The sequence below is a fragment of the Manis pentadactyla genome, chromosome 1 (assembly GCF_030020395.1).
Source record: "Manis pentadactyla isolate mManPen7 chromosome 1, mManPen7.hap1, whole genome shotgun sequence".
Classification (NCBI taxonomy): Eukaryota; Metazoa; Chordata; class Mammalia; order Pholidota; family Manidae; genus Manis; species Manis pentadactyla.
The window spans coordinates 69,667,612-69,691,119 of NC_080019.1; the positions used below are offsets into that span (position 1 = coordinate 69,667,612).

Below are 23,508 nucleotides of genomic sequence, written 5' to 3' on the forward strand. Positions count from 1 at the left end.
GAGAGTATGACCCAGACAGGGGTTGCCCAGAATACAGGAAGCTGATATAGCTTTAACCCAGCCATTGCTAAGTACGTCATTTCATGTCAGCTCATTTCACAGATGAGGAAAACAAGCTCAGAGAGGCTAAGTTTACGGCTCAAGGTCACTCTGCTAGGAGATGGAGTCTGGAAACATAGTTTTGCTTGGTTTAACTGCCCCATTGGGAAGTGACAGGTTTTCTAAAGTTGATGACTATGGAACCAGAGCTGGGATAGTCGTCCAAGTCCTGTTAACTACTGAGATGGCTAAAAAGGAAGATGCCACAGAGAGCTGGCATTGTCTAGGAGCTTCAAGAACTAAGTGACCAGGAAGGCTTCAGGGGAAAGATGAGTGTCTGTCTTTAAAGGGTGGCTAGACTGTACTTGCCAAGGAAGTCCAGGGAGAAGTGACAGCAATAAAAAACTCAGAAGTGGATGCCAATCAGGCCAGGCTGATCGAGACACCAAGAGAAACATGTGCCAGCTGTCAAACAGTTTTCTGGGCATGTCTGGTCCCCCAAGAAGCGGTTCACCATCTCAGGGGAGGTGAGGCTGTTTAGACACTGGGATTCAGCCTGCTCTTCACCAAGTTGCCCTGCTCTCCAAGTGCCCCTTCCCCACTGCACAGATGGAGGGAAACATGTCATGTTTACAAACTGCCTGCTCAAAGCTTCTCATATTGGCTTGCCTATTATGTATCCATAGAGAAAAGAACTTGCCTTTGGGATCACTAGAGAGGTACAAGAGTTCTGACTGGTGGTCCCCAAGGAACTATGTCTGACATAAAGCAATAATGTAAGTCAGGACACAAACCTCTATCGGGATAGTACCCTTGAAGAGGTCAGGATCCCTTATGCTGGGTCAGATGGGAGCACACTGAGACCAGAGAGCCTCCTGCACAATCTCCATGACTGGGAGCTTTGGAAATGTGAATCCATAGTTATGACTTCCCCAGCCAGCTACAGAGAAACAAGGCTTAACCAGCCTCCCAGCCTTCCAGCCACACACATACACATGCAGACAGACAGGAAAAGACAGGACTCACTGCCTGGGGAAACCTGCCTTGGGAGTCACCCACCTCCATGGGTCCCAGGGCTCAATTCTCTAGAGACTTTACTGCAACACTCTCAGAAGCAGTGACCTCCCCTTTCATCAGATGTCACTGGACCAGGAGGTGGAAGGGAGCCACAGACAGCAGGGAAAGGTCTTCGGAGTCTGAGGGTACAGCTCCATAATGAGCTGTTACTTAACCTGTCCCCTTACTCACCCTTCACATGAGGTAGGAATGAGAGCTACCATGTAGAGACCGCTTACTATGTGCCAGGCATCACACAGGTGTGTCATTCTTACAACAGCCCAGTTAGAATTTGTAGTATGCCCAGGATGCAGGGGAGAAAATGGGGGAGAAGTGGCTTGTCCAAGGTCACACGGGCAGTGAGCTGTGGAGTAGGACTGGAACCCAGGCCTGTGCAATACCATCTGCCTTCAAGGGGGAAGTGGGGGCTCTCAGGGACCATGCTGCAAGGCGGGGTCATGACACTTCAGTGTGGCGAGCATCCCAAAGCAAAAGCTACTGTGTGCACGGTGTTAATGGTGGAAACTGCAGTCAGGGGACTGGCCCAGGCAGGGTGGGCCCACCATTCCCAGGGCTACCAAGCAGATGCTGCTGTAAACACTCCTGAGACCTGGAGCCAAAGACACTGCTTCTGCCCACTGGGCAGGGCAGGCCCGCTAAAAATAGTCGTGCTCTCAGGTCCAGCTCTCTGACCGCAGCAGGCAGGCTGCTCCCAGCCCCAGCCTCCTCCTCTCCCCCTGCCCCCAACCCACCCGGCAGGAGCCAGGCTTCTAGAAGGAACAGAGATGGTAAGATGTTAGCTTCAGGCCAGAGAGAAAACCATTCAGTTGATGCCCAGTGGGCATGCTCTATGATCTGGTGGTGCCATAACTGAGGGGAGAGCCTGACGCCAACGCTGACCCATCTGCCTCTTAGAGAGGAAGCTGCGAACCTCCAAAACCCAGTCCTGGAGGGAGTGGGGGCCAAAGTCAAACCTCGGCCAATTTCGCTACACCTTGCAATTCAGTCTGGAAGCCCCCTTGCTGTTTCCCCTCCGAAACTGACTCTCTCTGCTGACAGTATGTGCAATTTCTGTGCCGTGGCTTCCGGAGGAGGTCTGCTTGGAGCCCCCTCCGGAGCCCCCTCCCCGCCCCCTGGAGCTGCAGGGGTGAGGCCGCGCCCGGCCGGCTGGAACACAGTTCTGCAGCCCCGGCCAGGCGCTTCGGGCCCAAGGCGCGGGAGGCTCTGGACCTGTGGCCCCGGAGCTGGTCAGGGCCCGGCTGGGGATTTCCTTTCAAAGGTGACTTAGAGCTGCTGCATTAGGTAGCGCCCTCCCGGGCGGGCCCTAATGGCATGTTTGGCAGAGTCAGCGAAACGCGGCGCCGGGCGCTGGGCGGCGGGGGAGCGCCCTCTCCTGCGCCCTCGCCGGCTCCCGCGCCGGCTTGCTGCGCGCACGGGGCCATTTGCAGCGCAGGCAGCCTCGGGAGCGGCCGCGGCGCGCCTGCGGGGAGCGAGGCGGCACCATGGAGCTGAAGAAGGACAGCAACGCCGTATCCATCGACATGCTGCTGATCGTGCACCCGGAGAAGCTGCGCGCTGCGCAGGGCGCACACCCGGAGCGGCAGACGGACCCGGGCGCGCTGCCGCAACGCAGAGGAGGTAATGAGCCCCGGCCCGGCCCTCCGGGGCCCCGGCACCTCAGCCTCCTTGCCCCAGGGCCCGCCCGCCGGGGGGCGCCCCACGCGCCCTGGAACGAGGTCCGGGAGACCGACTCTCTCCCCGCTGCCGCCTGCGCCTCAGCGCGGTGGCCCTGGCGTCCCATGGCAACGCGCAGCCCGTGCTTGTCCCGGGTTGACTCCCCAGGCGAGCCTGTGTGTGCTTCCACTCAATTTTCCATCAGTCACTCTCTGAAGGGTGCACATCAGGGTTGGAAGATGCCCTGAGAAAGGAGGCTGGAGCCTCAGGCCTGATTTCTGGGTAGCTGGGGCCTGTGCCCTATGCAGCACATTGCAGGGCACAAGGGACGCAGGGAAATCTGTGTGCTGAATGAGACTTTGAGATGGGGAGCCCTCTTGGTGTTCTTGCACGACTCAGTTTTCCCTTTTGTGAGCCCTCTCCCAGCCTCCTACAGTAGGAGCCATAAAAGGTATAAAAGGCACACAGACTGGTTTGGTTACACTTGGAATCTGCTCTCCTCACCTTCACTTATTATCTATTACTTTTATTTGTCCTAATGACTTCTGGGGAAGGGTAAACTAGTAAATGGAGCCACTGTTTATAGAGTGACTGTGGAAAGCAGAAGCCAGGCGTCCGTTTTCTCCAGAAGACAGGGCACAATATGAAGAGAGTATAGATGGATAACAATGGAGATTAAATAGGCCCCTTGGAAGTCTGGAACCTTCAGGTCCTAGGTCTCTGAGGAAGCCCCCATGAGCCTTTTTGGAGGCACCGGGATGACTGCGCTCTGGGAGTGATGTTTGGCAGCCCATCCAGACTTATGCCTCCTGCCTACCCTCCACCTCCAGAGCTCCTTGGAGCCTGCCTGTGGCTCTTCTGTCCCCAGAGCCATGGTATGCATTCAACACCCACCTTCCGCTGGAAACAATGGTGCCTTGAATGGCTTTGCATCCACTAGCCACACAGGCTGGAGCTGCCCCATACCTCCTGGTGACCTCTGGGAAGGCAGGCAGGAGAAAGAAATAGATTTTGGAGAACCAAGAATGTTAATAGGCCCTCCAGCAGGATTTGGGGCCCAGAGTTGCTGGGTTAGCTGGTTCTTTGGTTCTCTGAGCTGTATACCCAGCACAAAGAGAAATGGCCCACCTGGAGTATTTGTAAGGAGGACACTGGTAGAGCAAATATGGCTGCTCCTACTACAGACACTGCATCTCCCCCAAGGCATAAGGCAAGGCCAGAGGGTCCCCCTGAGGCCCAGCTCTGGATCAGCCCATGAGGCCCTACCTACCTCTCTCCTCTGACCACATCTGTCCTAAAGGCTCTGACACTAGAAAGAGAGGGTGAGGAACATGAGAAGCCCCAGAAATGCCAGGGATTAGGACTACTACGAGAGATGTCCAACTCCGAGCACAAACCTGACATGACTCTAGACCAACATACTTCACACTCGTGACCATGATTCAGGGAAAGAAGACCCTGCTTGCTCAACTCTTTCTCATGATGTTTTTCTCCAGATAGTCTCCTATGGAGGTTTGTCTCAGATGCTATAGCAGGGGAGAGCCTTCTGTCATTCATTCACTACAGACAGTTCTGTACCAGAACAGGAAGAAGGAAGGTACACAGCATCCAGGTGTGCTGGGCAATGATGTGCAGGAGACCCCTGGCTAAACCTGCAGGCCCACACAGCCTGAAGAGGGATGTGCTGACCAAGACCAACTTATTCCAAGGCCTCCCATTGGTGCATAACATCCAAAACATGCCTGTGCCCACTTACAGGCATCTCCTCCTATTTCCTCCCCACCCCGGGGTCCTTGGCTATGCAAGGGACTACCTGAGCTCAGTTACTGTCACAATACAGAGGACTGAGTAGAGATGTGACCAGATGGCTTTCTGCTAAGGCAAGGATCATGTGCACCAGGGCTTTGAGCTGCAAGGCCAACAGATGCTCTCTCCCTTTTCCCCCAGGGCCCTAGCATTTTTCCAGCCATTTCCTTGGCTCAGTGTTTCTCAAAAATGTGCCCAGAAGTCCTATCATGTATTCCTCTGGCCATGGAGGAGGTAGCCTACAGCTGCCTACACCAACTCTGAATGCTTCCAAGTCCTAGGCTTTATCCCAAAGCTGATGTGACCTGCCCGTTCCACTGCACAAGTGTGTCAGTGAGGGTTCTGAATGGTAAGCCCCAGACACTGACTATGCAGAAAAGAAGGGCATCGAGAAGGGCCTGGGGGCCTCAGAGTGGTTGAGAGGGCCGATGAAGCAGGTTCGAGGCTGAGCTTCCAGGAACAGCACCAAAAGCTGCACAGCAGAGCTGGTCTGCTGAGGACACTGCTACCACCAAGGAGCACTAGATGTGCCTTCTTTGCCAGGAACTCAATTTTGTGCCAGGACCTCTTTTACTGCAGCTGCTCCCACTGCCAGAATGTATGCCAGTTCTGTGCCAAGTACTCGACCTTGTAGCCATTACTTCCAGCTGCCACCGGAGAGAGAGAGAGAGAAAGAGAGAGAGAGAGAAAGAGAGAGCCTCCATTCCCCTCCATGTTGCATCACCAGGTCCCAAGGCGCAATTGGACACAGGTGCATCTAACTGGTTATGCCTAGGCCACAGATGTCCATGCTCAGGTGCAATGGAGGCTGGGAGAATAGGTGACTATCACTTTCAGTTACCAAAGGGACAGGCAATCTTTGCCCACTCCACACCCCACACCAATATTCCCAAAGTGGGGGACTGGCCATGTGCAGAAATAGGCAGGCAAAATGAATGGCAAGTGTCCTCTATGATAATGCTTCTGTATTCATGTGGTAGAGATGTGGGAGTGAAAAATGAGCACCTACATTGCAAAAATTCTCCCTGGATGATCCTGCTAACCAACCCTACCACCCTTGAAAACTATGATTTTAACGTTTTTCTTAATGTCTTAAATGTTGAGGGTTGCATTCATTCCCTGAAGTGCACGTCTTTCACAGGCTCCCTTCCTCAATCCCGAGAGCCAAGTTCTACCAGCCCCACTTTAACCTGGATATGTTGCAGCCACCATTCGCTGGCCTGGGTCTCTGTCACACAGAGGGCCTCACACCAGTCTTTGTTATTTCACAGGGCTCCAAGACGTTGGAAATGGAATCCGGAGATGGCAGCAATTCGAAGGCAACAACCTGCATGGTAAATTCTTTTTTCAATCTCTGGAATTCAATACATTAAAAAAAAATGACTTGGGGGCATTCGATTTCACTCATTTGAAGACTGGCCCTGGCCATTTAACCACTCAGAAAGTGGCTGCGCCATGACTCAGCCAGGCTTCTGGGGCTACTGCGACCCTGGGAGTTTTCCCTGGCAGCAGGTCGCCTGAGGTCCTGGAGGGTGTGAGGGAGGACAGCAATGCCATGAGCCTGGGTGTCCCCCTGCTCACCAGCTGAGCTACAGGGAAGGACGTGACATCATTTGGGACAGTGAGGTTTGAGAGTGTTCCCATGGGAACCAAGGCTCCTCATGTCATACGGGGCATCCATCTTTTGAAAATGTTTTCCAAACAGGAAGGGCAGTGGCCTGCCTTGGGACATGATCACTCAAGGCCTGGGGAGATGCCAGTCAAGGGTTCTATGGTTCCCTGCTGACCTGAGACCCAGAATACAAAGTAAGATCTTAAAGAAGTCAGCTTCTAAAGCCTCCTCTCTCTGGTGCCAGGTGTCCATTGCCCTGCAGGCCCAGGGTCCCTCTGGGAATGCCATGCATGGACTAATGCCACTGGCCTTATACTGTGCCCCTCAGATATTCATTAGCAGCCTCCAGGAATAAACATGAGTGAAACTGCACTTGCAGGCCTGTGAAAACTCTGATAAGAATCAGTCCTCCACTTCTAGAGCCCTACCAGGAGCTCAGTTTGACCCTGGCTGTGGGAGCAATGGGATCAGATAACTAACTCATCAAAAGCCAGTATGAAGAAACCATCCTCCATGACCCTCCTCAACTGGGGAAATAGGACCCCAATTGAACCAGACCAAACAGCTATGCCCTGCCATCCTGACAGTAATGAAAGAGAAGGATGAAATCCTAAAAGTAAATTCATTCGTTCATTTCCCCCAACAAAGGTCTACAGGGCTTACTTTATGACAGGCTGGGTTCTAATTGTTAGGGATGAAACAGTGGACAACACAGTCAAGAACCCCTGCCCTCATGGGGCCATGTTCAAATGACTGTGGTTGTAATGCCGTTTGCTGCAATAGTCTCAACACCTTGGAGGTGAGGAGCTTGTCTGTGTCCCCTGCACTATGCATGGGGACAAGTCAACCTCAAGACCCCCTCTGGGGACCACCCCTCAGAGGCCTGGTCAATGGGCATGCATGTGTGGCTGGCTTCTTTAATCTTGCTACTGGGCCATCAAATGGTAGATGCACCAGTTCTAGCTCTACTGAACCAGTCACCAAAGTGAGCGGAACTATGCTACAGACTTGTGAGAATTATAATAGGAATCAGAGCTCCAGAGATCTGTCAGCCACAGAAATGCACAACAACCCATGCAAGCAGGCATGCTCTGCCAGGGTGCAAGTGGGTGAGTGGGCAGGAGGGCCACAGTGGGTGGAACAAGACGCCACACCTTTGTTGAGCTCTGTACCTTGCCTGAGTTGTCTGAAACTCATCATAGAATTTGTCAAGCATGTTATTACATTAGGAGAGGATTGAAATATGCTGAATTCATCCAAGTTTTAATGTCTTTAGGGGTCCTGGCTTGCGGGAAGGTTGGTGGAAAAATGTAGCAAAGCACAGAGGGACATAGTAACTTTTACAAGACTCTTCTAAAAGACACGAAGTGGGTCTTAGCACAATATGTCAGCCAATAAAGAGAATGAATAAAGGAGTTCTTGCAAAACCACCTGATAACTGAGTTATGCAGGGCTGGAGAGAGGCTCTGCACCAGCCTTGAGTCCAGAAAAGATGATGGTTCCACCACTCCACCAACATACGTAATTCAAAGTAAAATTGTATTTATTTTTCAAATGGCACACTTGCATGCATGCAAAATTAAAATTACACCTCCTTTTTGTGTTTTCTGATGGCAAGATTCTGGGTACATACTTGCCTTGCTGGTGCCCAGGGCACCCAGCCCTGGAAACTGGATGGCTTTCATCTGAAAAGGAAGCAGCTGATGGCTTATGCTGGTGGCGTGTACACAAGTGTGGCTGAACGTGGGGTTGATCCAAAGGGGCACATGTCCTGCTCCTGCTGCCCTGTGCACTCCTTGGGCTTGGGCGTTGGCAGGGTGGGGGGAGCCTGGAGTGCTCCAAACTTTTCTGAGCAGCAGGTGTTTGGGCCCAGCCACCCCCACTAGCTTGCCCAGCAACGGGCTTCCCCGGCTGTGATTGGCTGCTTTCCTTGGTCCTGGCCGAAGTCTGCCTAGCAGCACGGGGACTAATGCCCCACAGCTACAAGGAAACCAGTGTGTGGGCCTGACTATAAATACCCCATAGCTGCTATGCCAGCCAATCACCCTCCTTGAGGATTCCCTTCCCAGATCCTATTTCCTCCACTGGCTGGCCAAGGAGAGGTGCAACCAGCTGTGCCCACAGGCGGTGGCCTCCCTGTCCTCTCCTGAGTCAGGCCTGGAGCTCCAGCCCAGCACAGCACATCACCCGGGATTGGCACACACAGTGTCCTAGCCTGTGGCCAACCTACTGACCTCGGCCTGGGTCTAAGGGTCCTGGCTGAGCCTGCTCATAGGAAAAGGCTAGAACAGGCAGGCTTCTCCAGGGCAAGCCCCCGCCAGGTGAATCAAGTCCAGCCCAGCTCAGTGACCCACCACCTACCTTGACTGGTCTGTGCTGGGGCCCAGGCGTGGGAAGCACTGAGTGGTATCCCCTGAATGGAATCTGGTGGGGCCAGGTTGCCTTGGGGAAGCATGCTTGTTTTCAGACCCAGACATTGGCCCCAGTGGTCACTTCTGTTGGCAGGCCCAGCAGTCTTTCTGCAGACCAGTGGGAGGCCAAGGGAGAAGCTGGCAGGCCAGGGCGGGATGGGTGGAGGAGCCTCCTGCTGCCACAACCCTGGCCCTTCCCTAGCCGCCCCCCCTCACCCCTCCAGAGTAGAGCTTCAGGGCCAGCCACCATAGCAGCTATAAACAGAGGGATGCAGAAAAGGTGGTACTTCCCAGAGGAGAGGCAGGTAAGCCTGTGGGTTCTGCCTTCATGGCCTAGGGCAGGAACTGGGCATCTCTTCACAGCAGGCTGGCCCCACTAGGCTTGGAGGACAGCTCTGTGTCTGGGGACATAAATATCTCCAGTGTGTGGAGAGAGCCTTCATGTAGTGGGTGCCCTGCAAATGTTCATGAAACCGAACCAAATTTCAAAGTCACCCCAACTCCTAAGCTGGAGTAGTAGGCAGACTGCCCCCTATTCTTCTCAGAGGGAGGTAGGAGGCTGAGCTAGGAGTCAGGAGACTTGGGGTTCAAGTCATAGTCAAACCCACCCTGGCTGAGGGGTCTTTGGAAAAAAATTAACCAGTCCAAGCTGCAAGTCCACCAGCTATGTAATCAGGACGGGAACCTCCCAGCTCAGGCCACAAAAAGGTGTGGAGATCAATGAGGCATCCCTCTGTGCTTTGGGAATTGCCTGGCGATATCCAAGTCAGGAGTTGTGGTTACTTAGCCCATGGGAGGTGTCCCCAGCTTCTTGGGAAGGAACCCAGCCTCTGCTGGCACCTGCTGAGACGCATGCGGGTGTGTGCACACAGGTCACAGCCACCTGCCTCTGTGCTCAGGTGCGTAGCTGTGCTCAGTAATGTGTGGCAGGCCCTGGGGCTATGCACACAGGTGGGCATGTGTCTAGCCAGGTCCTGGATGAGCCTGACTTCTGCCAGCCTGCCTCTCTGCAGACATGCACAGCTTCCCACTCTGACCAGGGAAAATTTCACCAGGGTCCCAGTGAGCACTGCAGGTCCCTTTGTCTTCCTTAAACAGGAAACCTGGTGGTGAAGCAGCTCCCGCAGCAGACGCAGGTCATCACTTCCTATGGTAACCAAGGTAAGGGACTCACCACCAGCTGGGACCTCTCCTCCAGCTCCTGTGTGCTGGGATCTACTGCCCCTGCCAGAGGCAGCAGGTGCAGAGCACTGACTGTGGGCAGCCAGGTCCTCTCTGTCCTTTCCCTCTGCCCACATCCTGTGGGAAACAGTGGGAGGCCGCCTGGTGCCAGGGCATAGAGAAATGAAGTCCTCGGGCCACAGAACGCACTGCTGTCATCATCCTCGTTGTCATCATTAAGCTAGTATTTCTTGAGTGCTAAGCATGTGCTGGGCACCCTGCTAAGCCTGGTCCATGATTATTCTCATGTAAATTAAACCTGTAAATTAATCTTCACAACAATCCTATTTGGTACTCTTACTATCCTCGGTTCACAGATAAATAAACTGAGGCTTGGAAAGGTTGTCATGTATCCCAGACCATATGGCCAGCAAGAGTCAGAGCTGGAGCCATCTGACCCCCCAACCCACCCCCAGGGCCTCAGCTGTTAGCCTTCACACAGCTCTGCTTCCACAGCACCCCTGGAAACCGTGCTCACCCTGCCAGCTCTCCAAGTCCAAGCCTTCGCTCCTTCTGAGCCACAGCTCTTCCCTGGCCTCTCCAAGACCGAGCCTCCCAGGGCCTGCCACCCAGGGACAAGTCCAGCTCAGCAAGGCGGAGGGAGAGGGCCCTTCCTGGGGTTTCTGGGGGCTCCAAGAGGGCAGGCAAGGGCACCACCAGGCTAGCTATGCTGTAGTCCAGATCTAAGAACACGACATGATAGACAGAGGAGGGCCCCATAGCTACAGCTGGAGGCAATGCCTAGGGTAGTTTAGGGACCCCACTCCCCACTGCCCAAGCCCTTCCACTAACTGCCCCTCTTGGTTTTTCTGCTTTGAGACTCAGGGCCTGGTGTCTCTGAGCTCTCAGAGACTTGGCCCTAAGATTTCTCCACTGGTGGTCCCAGTACTTATGTCCTAACCTGTAAGGAGATCATCTGATTGGGTCCAGGGGGCAGTGGTGAAGTAGGAGCCCCTGAATGATTCAGAACCTCTTGGGGACTTGCTCTCTGAAACACCAGCTAGTCCAGCAGCCCCACAGAGAGGCACTGCAGGCAGTGGGCCGAGGCCTGTTAGCATGGGTTCTAGCACAACGCTGCTGCCCCTCCGTGCAGTCTGGGTCAGCATCCCTTTATGCCAGAGTTCCTGGGAATATGGCCCCAGAGCTCACTCAGTGGGTGCACTGCAACCTGTCACCTTCTCGGAGCACCACCAGGACAAACCCAGGCCCCACTACTTCTCTGAAATGGGCTGAAAGCACCCCACTGTCACCACAAAACATGAGAAAGTGATACCTCACAAAAATGAGACTGCACTAGTGACCACTAATCTTGCTTAGATCTGGACGCCTGATAGGGTCATGGTGTTATCCCTGTTTGCACCAGAAAGCTGAGGTTAGGGAGGCTGCTGTCCCTGAGCAGGGTGCTCCTGCTGGGCATCCATACCACACTGCCCCCCTGTGTCCCAGGTTAGTGGGAGTGGGACGGGGCTGGCCAGTCACCAGATTTGCACCTGGCCCACCACACCTCGGCTCTCATGGGTCACACACATGCCACCTCCCAGCATTAGAGGCATCCAGGAGGCAGGAAGGAGGGTGGCCTTGGGCGTCCCACAGGCAGGACAGAACCCTTTGTAGGTTGGGATGGGACAGACCTGGCAGGGTCCTATGGGAGCCAGTCCACAGCGGGAACAAGGCTGCCCCTCTCCAGGGCTGAACTGGAGTCAACACAGATACTGATCCATTCATTCCACAAAGGGCAGCTCCTGAGGCAGGCACTGGGGTCCATCAGAGAACAAATCCGACAGTCTCCTGTCTCCATGGATCTGACACCCTAATAAGGGAGACAGGCAGCCCTCCCAGGTAAAATGCAGGGTGTTAGATGAAGCTGGAGGTGAAAATGCAGCAGGGAGGAGGATGGGGGTGCGTATGTATTCGTTTCCTACCGCTGCTGCAACAAATTATCACAAACTTGGTGCTTTAACCCAAATTTATTCTCTTAAACAGCTCCGGAGACCATGAGTCCCAAAGCAGTCTCACTGGGCTAAAGTCAGCATCGCCAGGGCAGGCTCCTTTTGGAGGCTGGCTGGAGAATCTGTTCCCTGACCCTTCCAGCTTCTAAAGGCTGCTGGCACTTCTTGACCTGTAACCACATCAGTCCAGTCTCTGGGTCTGTTGTCACACTGCCATCTCTCTGTAGAAGTAGTTAGATCTCCCTCTGCTTCTGTTTTATAAGACTTCTTGTGATTCACTGGGTCCCCCCAGATAGTCCAGGATAATCTTACTATCTCAAGATCCTTAATCACATCTGTAAAGTCCCCTTTGCTATATAAGGTAACATTCACAGGTTTCTGGGATTAGGACACAGGTATGTTTAAGGGCCATCCACAGCCTACCGTAGGGGACAATTTAAGATAGAGTAGTTGAGAAAGGTCTCTCTGAGAAGGTGACATCTGAGTAAGGGGAGGAGGTGGGGAAGGAAACCATGTGGGCATCCGGGGAAGAGCGTCCAGCAGAGGGGGCACCAGGTATGATCCACTTTATGCAAAATGACAAAGAGATTGGAATCTTGGATCTTTGTGTGGAAGGACGCTTCAGAAGCTGACTCTGTATTAGGGGTGTGAGCTCAATGAGAGCTCTGGTGCCCTGTGACTTCACATCCCAAAGTTCTCCTTGAGGAGTGAATTTTCTGTTAAGGCTTCCATCCTTCCTGGTCATCCACCCTTACCCGCATGCAGACACTCTGTGCCTTCTTTGATTACACACGCACTGGGTCAATCTGCCATGTTTCCAGACCTGGGACATCTGTGTATGTCCCCTTCCATTCTACAGAAGGAATCATGAATGACTCGGTGTTTTTAGAAGCACAGTGGAAGTTGAGGCCTGTCCGCGCTGCAAGAGACACTCTTCATCATACACCCCAGCCCTTGCCCCTGAGCACCAGCACCCTCAGCTGTCACTTCATAACTAGATTGCTAAGTGGGGCTTTTAAGCTGAGTCCAGTAGTACCCGGGGAGAGTTCTGCAGTGCTGGACTGCCCCCGTCAGCAGCCGGCATGTTTTCCATGGCTTATCAGAACTTACAGTTTCTACACCAAGCCGACGACTGCACCCTGAGCAGACACACAGCACGTCTCTGTTGACCACCTAGCCAGGGGCTGTTTAAAGGGGCTTTTTAAATTAAAAATACTGCCGCTGAGGTTTCCTGACTCTCAGCTACTACAGGAAAAAAATCCAAACAAAGAATCCAGGTGGTAAATGTGGCAGCCAGTTACACAAAGTTAATGAAAACCTTAAGTCAGTGATGGCTAATATCTGACATGAATCCTACAGCCTCTATGCACACATATACACCCACATGTGTGTGTACACTCACACACATACTCACATTCGTACACATTCAGATGCCTGACAGTCTTTGCTAATTGATCAACACTCCAGGCAGCCACTTCCAGTCAGTCAGAGTTAATGAACAACACAAAATCTGTTTGCCATCCCTGTATTAGGTATTCTGAGCAAATTAGGCCTTTAGACAAATCCTGATTCAAACCTGCAGAGAGCTGGAGAGGAGCTGGAGAGAAGCTGTCGGGTGGGAGAACTCTCCTGATGGGGTAAGAGGCAGCCCAAGGCAGCTGGCCACGAACATGCTAGGGCTTGCCTGCTGCATCTCCATACCCGAGAGGGTAGAGAAAAGGAACAGAGCTGACGGCATCTAAAAAGGGCCTGGGAACCAAGTCTCAGTGTTAGCAAAAACAACTGCTCATATACTTTTACTAAGCTGTTAAATGGTATTTTGGAAATGGCATTTGGGTGACAATGGGTAGAACTGGGGAAGGGTGCCCTGAGAGAGCCACCAGGGACCTAAAGTTGCAGGAAGGATCTCCTCCGGGTTTGGTCTTTACTGCTGAGATTAGTGTAATAGAATCTGACTGTAGTTAGGGTTTCTCTTACTTTAAATTTTGCTCCAAATGATGTTTCACTTTTTATCATTGGAGATTGGTAAAATTAATTTTGTTCCTTAAATTAAGAGTTGTATTTGATACAGGAATGTCTTAGTTGGCAAACTCTTACCACTTTGTGCCTTTAGGAAGCAAGGGCCTTTCTGGTGAATGCTACTCACCTGGAAACAGTGTGCCCAGGCCCAGTTCCTGAAGCAGAGAAGCACCCAGAAGTGCTCTTGCACACCTCTAAGTGGAGTGGGAATCACATGCCCACAGATTAGGGAGGCTGAAGCACTTTGCTGCTCCCCTTGAGGGAATGCTGGTCAGCAGCACCACTTTGGGGGAGTCAGGAAATGAGACTCAGGAGAATGTGGGCCATCAGCCCCTGTCCAAGAGGGGAGAGAGAAGAGGAAGTGCCAGAAGGAAGGGCAGGATTAGAAATGGTGATGGGCGGAGCTTCCAGCCAGCCGCGCTCTGAGCCCTTGGAAGGGCGGTGACAGTACTTTGCTTTTCCATTTGTCCATTCTCTGGCAGGAGACATGGCTGAACTGGGAGTACCAAGACTTCAAGAGAAGTTCGGGGAAGAGGTTTGTTGTTCAGGCCTCAATCAACAAGTCGCTCAGTTTTGTAGCTTCTTTACGCTTCTGGATATGATTCCAGTCCAGCGTTTTCCAAACTGTGTTGAACAGAACAGACTAGGTGAATAGACCTCATTACTACAGGACTTCTTCAGAGCATTGTGTATTACAGCTTACAAAAGGGGAGAGAGTGTATGGCCCCGGAAGATGGCTGGTTAGCCAGAGACGGGTAAGATTCCTCAAGGGAGGAACAACCTAAGACAGGCACAGTCACAGGGGGGCCATCAGGTGAGAAATTGGGGATCAACAGAGGTGAGGCTTAGAACCTCACCCCCCTGTTTTGAGAGAAATCTTCTGCATCCGTGGATGTTTTGTTGCCGTTGTCTAGCTTGGATTAATACTTAGTCTATAGGCACAGACCTGATCATCTACATTTGCCCTCTTACAGCACTAAATTATGTTTTCTACCTTTATCTTGCATCTACCTACCACTTCAGCATTTTATTTTAAAAAATAATAATAATAAGGGAGAAATGTGGGATTCACATATAAATCAAGTATAAAAATCAAACGAATAATCATATCTGACTTGATTGTTTATAGTTCATGATGCGTGATCAAAACTGAAAGTTTCTGTGACATGACTGCCCTTGCACTGTTCACCATGTAAGAACTTATTCACTATGTAAGAACTTGTTCACCATGTAAGAACTTGTTCGTTATACCTCAGAAGATTGGAGACTGTTGAGAATTAGGCTTGGGGTTGATTAATGATTGTGCATTGAGTCCCCTATACAGAATTTTATTGTTGTTAACAACCATTTGATCAATAAATATGAGAGATACCTTCTCAAAAATAAAAAAAGTGGGGAAGAGAGTGTGCATGCTTCTCACATCCTTTTTTCAAAAGGCATCTTGCAGCCAAGTGTAGCTTGGCACCCACTATGAAAAACACCCCAAAATGTTTCAGGTGGAGAAAGTGAAAAGGCAAAGAAAGAGGCCCATTGCCTCCTGCTCACGGGGAGACACACAGGAAGTACTCGCTGCCGATGGCAATGGCACGATCCTATGACCAGAACTGAATTATGCTTTGAACTTTGAAATGCTTAATGTCTTAATTATAAAGTCACAGGCTTATTTTCTTTGATAATGAATGTGCTAGAAACTAACTCAAAATGAATGTTAACCCCTTCAAAGCAATGCCTCAGGAGGCCACATTGTATCATATAAAATTGTTTGAGAATTACCCTCTTTTGCATGCAAAGCAAGTTTATGAGCTACATAATAAAGTCAGTATTGTTATTCCATGAAAAATTTGCAATACATTTAGCAGGAAAGGATTAGTAAAAAGAGCTCTTAGAAAACCAGTAAGGAAAAAAATAATGCAACAATAGAGAAATAGGCATTTCACAAAATAAGAATTTTAAATGGCAACTAAATATGTGAAAAACTTCACTAAAAAATTAAAGAATACATTATTCATTGATAAAAATTTCAAGGATTGATAAAAAGCAAATGTTAGTGAGTATATCAGTGCTCTATTTTTACATTACAAACCACCCCAAAACTCAGTGGCTTCAAACAATTAAGTTGGCTAGACATTCTTGTCTGAAACGTACCCAGTTGATCACAGTTTGTGGCTGGGCTTGCTCATGCATTTGTGATCAGCTGGCTAGTTGGCTAGAGACCAGCTGGCTAGGGTGGCCTCACCTGAGATGCCTGTACTCCATTCCATGTGGTTTCCCAACCTCTGGCAGGTGAGCCTAGGCTCATTCCCATGGCAGTTGTGGCTGGAATCCCAAGAATGAGAATGGAAACTGCAAAGCTTCTTGAGGCCTAGGCTCAGAGCTTGCACAAAATCACCTGCTTCATGCTGATCAGCTAAACCAAGCCATAAGGCCAACCCAGATTCAAGGGATGGACAAAAAAAACCTCTTATTGGGATAAAGTACAAAGCATTGTGGCCAATTTTGCAATCAAACACAGCAAGAATGAGCAAAATGGGCAGTCACTTGCACTTTAATGGGATCACAAACTGATAAATCATTCATTTATTATAATAAAATCAATCATAAGAAAGTTGACCAATATCTAACAAAAGCCTTAAAATTCTCCATACCCTTTAATCCATACTTAAGAATTTCTTTAAAGGAACTGCTTTGAAGTGTGCCAAGAGGTAGGTATCACAATGTTCAGTATGTCATTGTTTATAACAGCAAAACATTTGGAAAAAGTTAACTACCCAACAAAAAGGGATGGATCATATGAACTATAGAATAGTTTAATTTTAAGTACAGCCACTTAAAATGATAATGTATGACTACACTCATTGATCTGTAAAAATGTAAATGAAGGAAGCAGGTCACAAAAAGCATGTTTACCATAATCCTCTTTTGGATTTTCACTTTCTATTTTACACCTTTTTGTAGCATCCAAGCTTTTGTTTTATTTTAATTCTGTTTGGGCTTTTTGGTTTGGTTGGTTTTTATTTTTAATTTACTTATAATTTACATACAGTAAAATTAATTTTCTGGCATATAGTTCTATGAGTTTTAACACAGACATAAGATTCACATAACCATCACTACAATCAGAATACAGAGCAGTTCTGTCACTCCAAAAATTCTCTTGGGTGGACTCTGCAGTCACATCCCCTCATCACTGCTAAGAGTTTCTTTGCATCATTGACAAGTATTCCTTGATATGGATGTACTACAGAGTATTCATCCATTCACCCACTGAAGGGCATTTAGGTTGTTTCCAGTTTGGAGTGATTTTGAATAGAGCTTCTGTAAATATTTGTGTATAAGTTTCGTGTGAACTTAAGTTTTCATTTCTGTGATAAAAGTCCAAGAGTGCAACTGAGTTGTATGTTACGTGTATGTTTTGTTTTATAAGAAGCTGCCAAACTGTTTTGCAGAGTTACTATACCATTTTACAATCCAACCAGCAGTGTATGAGAGATCCAGCATCTCCACAACTTTGTTAGCATATAGTATTCACTGTTTTTTATTATTAATTATTATTATTATTATTATTATTATTGCTCTTGTAATAGATGTGATATCTCATTGTGGTTTTAATTTGCATTTCCCAATACCTAATCATGTTAAACATCAGTTTCACATGCTTATTTGCCATCTGTAATCTCTTCTTTGATGAAATATCTGTTCTTTTGCCTATTTTATAATTGGATTGGCTTGCACTTTTACAAAAAAATCAATTTGCCATATTTGTGTGGGCCTATTTCTTAACTCTTTATTATAATCCACTGATCTAGGTGTCTGTCTCTTTGCCAACATCACACTGTTATGATTACTGTAGCCTTATAGTGCATCTTAAAACAGATATTTGGAGTTCTTCACCTTTTTTTTTAATTGGTTTGTTTTCTCTAGTTCCTGTATCTTTGCACCTAAATTTTAGAATCATCTTGCCTGTATCTACAATTTATAAAATTCCTCCAAGGAGTTTGATTGAAGTCACTTTAAATCTATAGATTAGTTTAGGGAGCATTACCAACTTGACAATATGGAGTCTTCCAATTCATGAACATGGTATGTCTCCCCATTGTTTAGGTCTTCTTTAATTTGTTTGATCATATTCTGTAGTTTTCATCATACAGTTCCTGCAATTTTTAAAATATTTATATTTAAGTATTTCAGTTTTAGGAGCTATGGAAAATAGTACCTTTTAAATTCAATTTTGAATCATTTATTGCCAGTATAAATAAAATTAATTTGGGGGTTCTGACCTTGTATCCTATGACCATGCTAACCTTACTTATTTGTTCAAGAACTTTTTTTGTAGATTACTTGGAATTTTCTATGTAGACATATCTATGAGTAAGGGGAGTTTTATTTCCTCCTTTCCAACATATATGACTTTTCTTGTTCTGTTGCTCTGGATAGGGCTTCAGTACAATGTTTACTAGGAACAGTGAGAGTGGATATACATGCTTTGTTCCCAATCTTAGGGAGAAAGTATTCCATTTTTAATCATTTAATATGCTTTCAGCTGTGGATTTTTGGTAGATACCTTTCTTCAGATTAAGGAAGTCCCCTTCTATTCCTACTTTACTGAAAGGTTTTTGTCACAAATATTTGTTAAATTTTGTCAAATTATTTTTCTGCATCAACTGATATGATCATGTCATTTTTCTTCTTTGGCCAGCTAATATGGTGAATTATATTCATTGGTTTTCAGATATTGAAGCAGCCTTGTATTCCAAAACAAACCACACTTAACTGTGGTGTATTATCCTTTTACTGTATTGCTGATTTTAATTTTCTAATATTTTGTTGAGGATTTTTGTGATCATAGGGATATTGGTCTGTAGTGTTCTTTCTTATGCTGTCTTTATTTGGTTTTAGCATCACATAAAATGAGTTATGAAGCATCCATTACACTTCTGTTTTCTGAAGGATCTTGTGAAAAACTGGTGTTATTTCTTTTTAAGTATTTATTTGAATTTTCCAGCAAAGTCTTCTGAGCCTGGCATTTGTTTGTTTCTTTCTTTTTAGAAGGTTTTAAACAGCCAATTTGTTTTTTAAAATATATGTAGAAGTAAGGTTATCTATTGGTTGGGTGAATTTTGGTAGTTTGTAGCTTTCAAGGAATTGGTCTATTGCATCTAAGGTGCAGAATTAAGTTGCATAGAGTTATTTATAGTATTCCCTTATTATTCTTTTAATATATATGGGGTCTGTAGTAATATCAACCATTTCATTCCTGATATTGGTATCTTGGTTCTGGATTTGTGTCTTTCTTCTTTTTTCTTGGTCAGTCTGGTTACAGGTTTACCAATTTTACTGATCTTTTCAAAGAACCAGATTTTGATTTCCTTAATTATTTCTTGAAATATTTTTTTCTGCATCACATTATTTCTCCTCTCCTTCTGGGACTTCAATGGTATGAGTTTTAGACCTTTAGGTATTGTCCCACAGGTTTCTATCACTCTGTTAGTCATAGTGGATCATTTCTATTGATTATCTTCCAGTTCACTGACTCTTATCTGTCATTTCCATTTTGCTATTGAGCATAGCCAAAGAATTTTTAAAACTACTCTATTTTCTAGTTCTAAACTTTCCATTTGTTTCTTCTTTTTAGCTTCCAATTTTTTGCTGATACTGTATATCTTTCCATTGATTTCAAGACTGTTTGCCCTCACTTTTTTTTTTTTTTTACTTGTTTTTTTTTTTTTTTAATAATTATTTTTTATTGAAGGGTAGTTGACACACAGTATTACATTACATGAGTTTCAAGTGTACAACACAGTGGTAGAACATTTATATACATAATTCTAGGTTCCAGCTATCACCCTACCAGGCTGTTACAATATCTTGACTATATTCCTTATGCTATACATTACATCCCGGTTACTAATTTATTTTACCATTGGAAGTCTGTCCTTTTTTTTTTTTTTTTTTTTTTGTGCCCTCACTTTTTAGAACCTGGTTTTCATGGTTGTTTTAAAGGCTTTGTATAATAATTCTAAACTCTATGTCATCCTGGGGTTAGCATCTGTTGATTATCTTTTCTTTTTTAAGTTGAGATTTTCCTGGGTCTTAAACTATGCTGAGTAATTTTGGATTGTATCCTTTGCAATGCTATGCAGATCTTCCCAGTACAACGCACCACCCAGTGGCCACTCTGGGCATTGGTCTATCCTATATGTCAGGTCTCAAAGACTGGTTTGATGTTTAGAATGAGATCTATGAATGCACAACTCAAAGATGACCACAAGAGTTCATCTGTAACTTTATGGATTTGCTTTCTTCAGCTCCATCCTCTTCACAGCCCACTTCCCAGTCCTCCAGCCCAAAACCTGGGACTTTAGTTTCCCCACTCTGCAAGGAACTTCTCCCAATTGTGTCTGCATCTAGAGGTGATCAATGGAGAACAGAGAGAAAACACAATATTTGCCCCCACCCTCTTGGGAATCAAAGCTTCTCTGGTGCCCTCCCTCAAAGTCTTAGGTGCCTGCCTGGCCACCAATGTCACTGCTGCACTACTATCAACAGAATTTTCTGGGTGCTGAGTGAGGAGATAACAGAAAAGGGGACAAACACATCAGGGGATTTCGTCCACCCTCTCTGACTCAGAGATTCCCTTTCTCACCCCAAAACCCAGAAGAAAGAGCTTCTCTTGCAGCACTTTTTATTTGCACCCATTGTGTTTTTCTGGGTTCAGGGCTATCTTTGAGTCCAGTCTAGGTAACCATAGCAGGAGAGAAATGGTGAACTCGCTGCTAATTTGCTAATGCTGTAAATTCTAATCTTCCCCAATTTTCCTTCTGTCACTTACTTTACATAATCCTCAAATACTTGCCCCAGGCTTTCCCAAGTTTATAGTTGCATTCAGTAGGATAGGTGAGGTAGAATGTGCTTACTCCATCTTGCCTGGATTTGGAAATAGTCTGCTTGTTTTTTGTTTGTGTTTTTTTAAACCAGAATTACTCAGATATTCCTCCAAAGCCCCAAAACCAATTGTTTTGTTGTTCAAACATCTGACATGGGGCATTGTATCCTTTCCTAGCAGCATCTGTCTGAGAATGTCGCCTCCTATTCTTCTGCAGGGACACAGCTGACTGTGGAGGTCCACCCACGAGATGCCATGCCGCAGCTGCTCAAGAAGTTCTCCTTGGCTAAGTGTACGTACATACAGGGCTGTTCATGTGCTCAGGGCTGGTAGGAAGGATTGAGGGCAACGTAATGGGCCAGAGCCCAGTGACCTGGGCCAAACACTGGAAAGAGGCAGAGGCATGACAGCATGTTCCTGAGGGACACTCTCCTGCATCCCCAACAATCACTGCCCTTGAGTCTCTGCAATTAGGTGTGGGTAACACAAGATTTTTAGCTGAAAATGAATTTCATCACAAGAGTATTGCTGTTTTTAGATAACATTTATGGACTGTTCAAAAAGTGGCATGCACAGCTAAGTCTATGCATGAATCTTACATTCATTAACTTTTTAACCCTTTCACATATGCCAGTATTATTCCCACTTTTTAGATCAGCAAATGAGACTCATAAAGGTGAAATAACCGCCTATGTGAACCTGTGCTTTTAGCCACCTCACTTGGCTGCTTTTGATGCAGTGTGCATAGGTCCAGGCCCAGGCCCACAGTGTCTCCTCCACTCTCTTCTCATCCTCTCCTTGCATCTGTCCCTCTTGTAGCTAAATTGGAGCCTGGGTCTCCATGGGCACTCACTGGGCCAGGATGGGTCCTCCTAGGCTGCCTGATCCTACAGCCTTCAACAGTCAGGGGCTCAGGAAGGTGGCCGGGTATGGAGAGGACAGGCTCTGGGAGTTGACTGGCTGAGTTCAGAGTTCAGCTCTGGGACCTTAGACAAATAGCCTAACCTTTCTTTTGAACTCAATGTCCTCATCTATAAAAGGTGGAAAATAATTCAATATTCCTCATAGGATTGTTGTGAAGTTAAATTAGATAGTCAGTACAAAGCATAAAGCACAAGCCAGTAAGTACACAATAAATGTTAGCTACTGTTTTGAATCCTCATTACTCTACCAAGAAATGTAGATGGAAACAAAGTGTTGGTACAAGAAACATTTTGTGCTTGCATTTCTGTTTGTTCTAAGTGACCTTTGGGATATTACAGGTTTACAAGGTGATAAAAATGGAAACACAAGAGCCCGGCAGCCTGGAGCAAAAGATGCCCATGGTAAGTTGCAGAGCCTTCTCCAGGGCCATTCTTGGACACAGCAAATTGGTTTAGTTTCTTGGGCCAATCCATTCTATTGGAAATGCATCTCTGTGGCACTATGCTGAGAATCTGTCTGGGGCCAACTCTGGACTCAGGGGAGGAGTCTTGTGATTGATTAGCAATGTTCTTCCATAGACACAGGTGGAGAAATGAAGAGCCTTCACACTAGATGTGATCCCAGAGCTAAAGTATAATCCCACCAATAACAAGGCAGTCCACTACGGGAAACATTAAAACAGAATTGAGAACTGTGTTAACTTTAAATGAAATGCCAAGCATCTATAAAGCAGGAGGCATGTGAATAAGCAGAATGGGGCAGAGGAAGAAACCCTGAACTGGGTGATAGATGGCTTGAGTTCAAATGCTGCTTTTGTCCCTGACTCAGTTCCCCTGCCTTAGTCTCTCCCTCAGTAAAGCAGACGGCATCTAAGGTTTGGTACAGCTTGGCCCTTTTTCCCATTGTTTTGCTGTAATAGTAGAATAGTTTAGTTAATGCCACTGGTATTTTAAATTTGTCTGTGCAAAATTGTATTTGGATCTTACATAATCTGCTCAAAAGATAAATTTAATGAAGCATTAACCATTATGAGTATTTTTAATGTTTGCATTTTGTAAAATGGAACCAAAAAAGGGTAAAACCAGTAATAAGGTTTTTGGTCCATTTTAGAAATGCTGTCTTTCTTCTAAATGGGGGCAGGGACACCTCATTTACAGAACTGTGTAAGGCCACTTCAGATCCACCTAGGTCACCCCAATGGCCTTCGTCAGAAACTGGCAGGAGCCAGATTCCTTAGAGGAAAAGGACTTTGAGAGTGGGGAGGCTCGGCTCGGCCTGCTTCCGTGTCCCTGCTCTCTTCTGCAGGGCTGGCTGGACACCAGCTGTGCTGGGGCTGCACAGGATAGGAGCTGATGGTGGCTGAGGCAGTGGAAGACAGGAAGTCTCAGCTCCAGCCCAAGAGGGCCGAGTCTGATGGTGCTGGGCTTCAGGGCAGCTCCAGTGCTGCACCACATGGGACAGAAGGATTTACAGGGACCAGGAAATGCCTTGGTCCTTACAGAAGGAGCCTAGAAGTGAAGGAAGAAAATGCTAGGTTGCTGGGTGAGACCGCAGCTCCCAGCAGGGTTCACACAACCTGCCTGCCCACCACACACCCTGCCCCCTTCGTGGGAGAGGAACAGCCCTCAGACCCTGGATGTGTCAGAGCATGTGACATGGCAAGGACCCAGGCAGAGGCCTCAGGTCAGAGGGACCAAACCCCCCAGGGCTGCGCAGTGTGTCGGCAGGGAGAGAGGGAGCACTCGGGGGTGGCCTTGAGGAAGGGGCCAAATCCAGTCTGGGGTTGAGAAGGAGGAAGGCCTGGGTCCAAGGAGGAAGGGATCTTGGAGCAGTGGGGAAAGGCAGTAGGACCCAGGAGGCCTGCTCCTGACAGCCAGACTTGAGCAGAGGCTGGGAGCTCTTCTGTGATGGCCG

The 23,508-nt window shown here is 47.7% G+C and overlaps 1 protein-coding gene across 2 annotated transcripts in view; it reads left to right on the forward strand.

Annotated features, from left to right (window-relative positions):
- The first annotated feature begins 2,290 nt into the window (after positions 1-2,290).
- The window catches only part of KY (kyphoscoliosis peptidase), a 44,292-nt gene continuing 23,074 nt past the window's right edge, over positions 2,291-23,508 (forward strand). The window contains exons 1-5 of one of the 2 annotated variants that reach the window (XM_036877338.2): positions 2,291-2,733; positions 5,847-5,909; positions 9,697-9,759; positions 20,888-20,962; positions 21,933-21,995. In XM_036877338.2, the coding sequence (XP_036733233.2) occupies positions 2,598-2,733; positions 5,847-5,909; positions 9,697-9,759; positions 20,888-20,962; positions 21,933-21,995 (400 nt within the window). In that variant the 5' untranslated portion in view covers positions 2,291-2,597. The remainder of the gene's footprint in view (positions 2,734-5,846; positions 5,910-9,696; positions 9,760-20,887; positions 20,963-21,932; positions 21,996-23,508) is intronic. The other variant, XM_036877339.2, reaches the window with a different exon arrangement.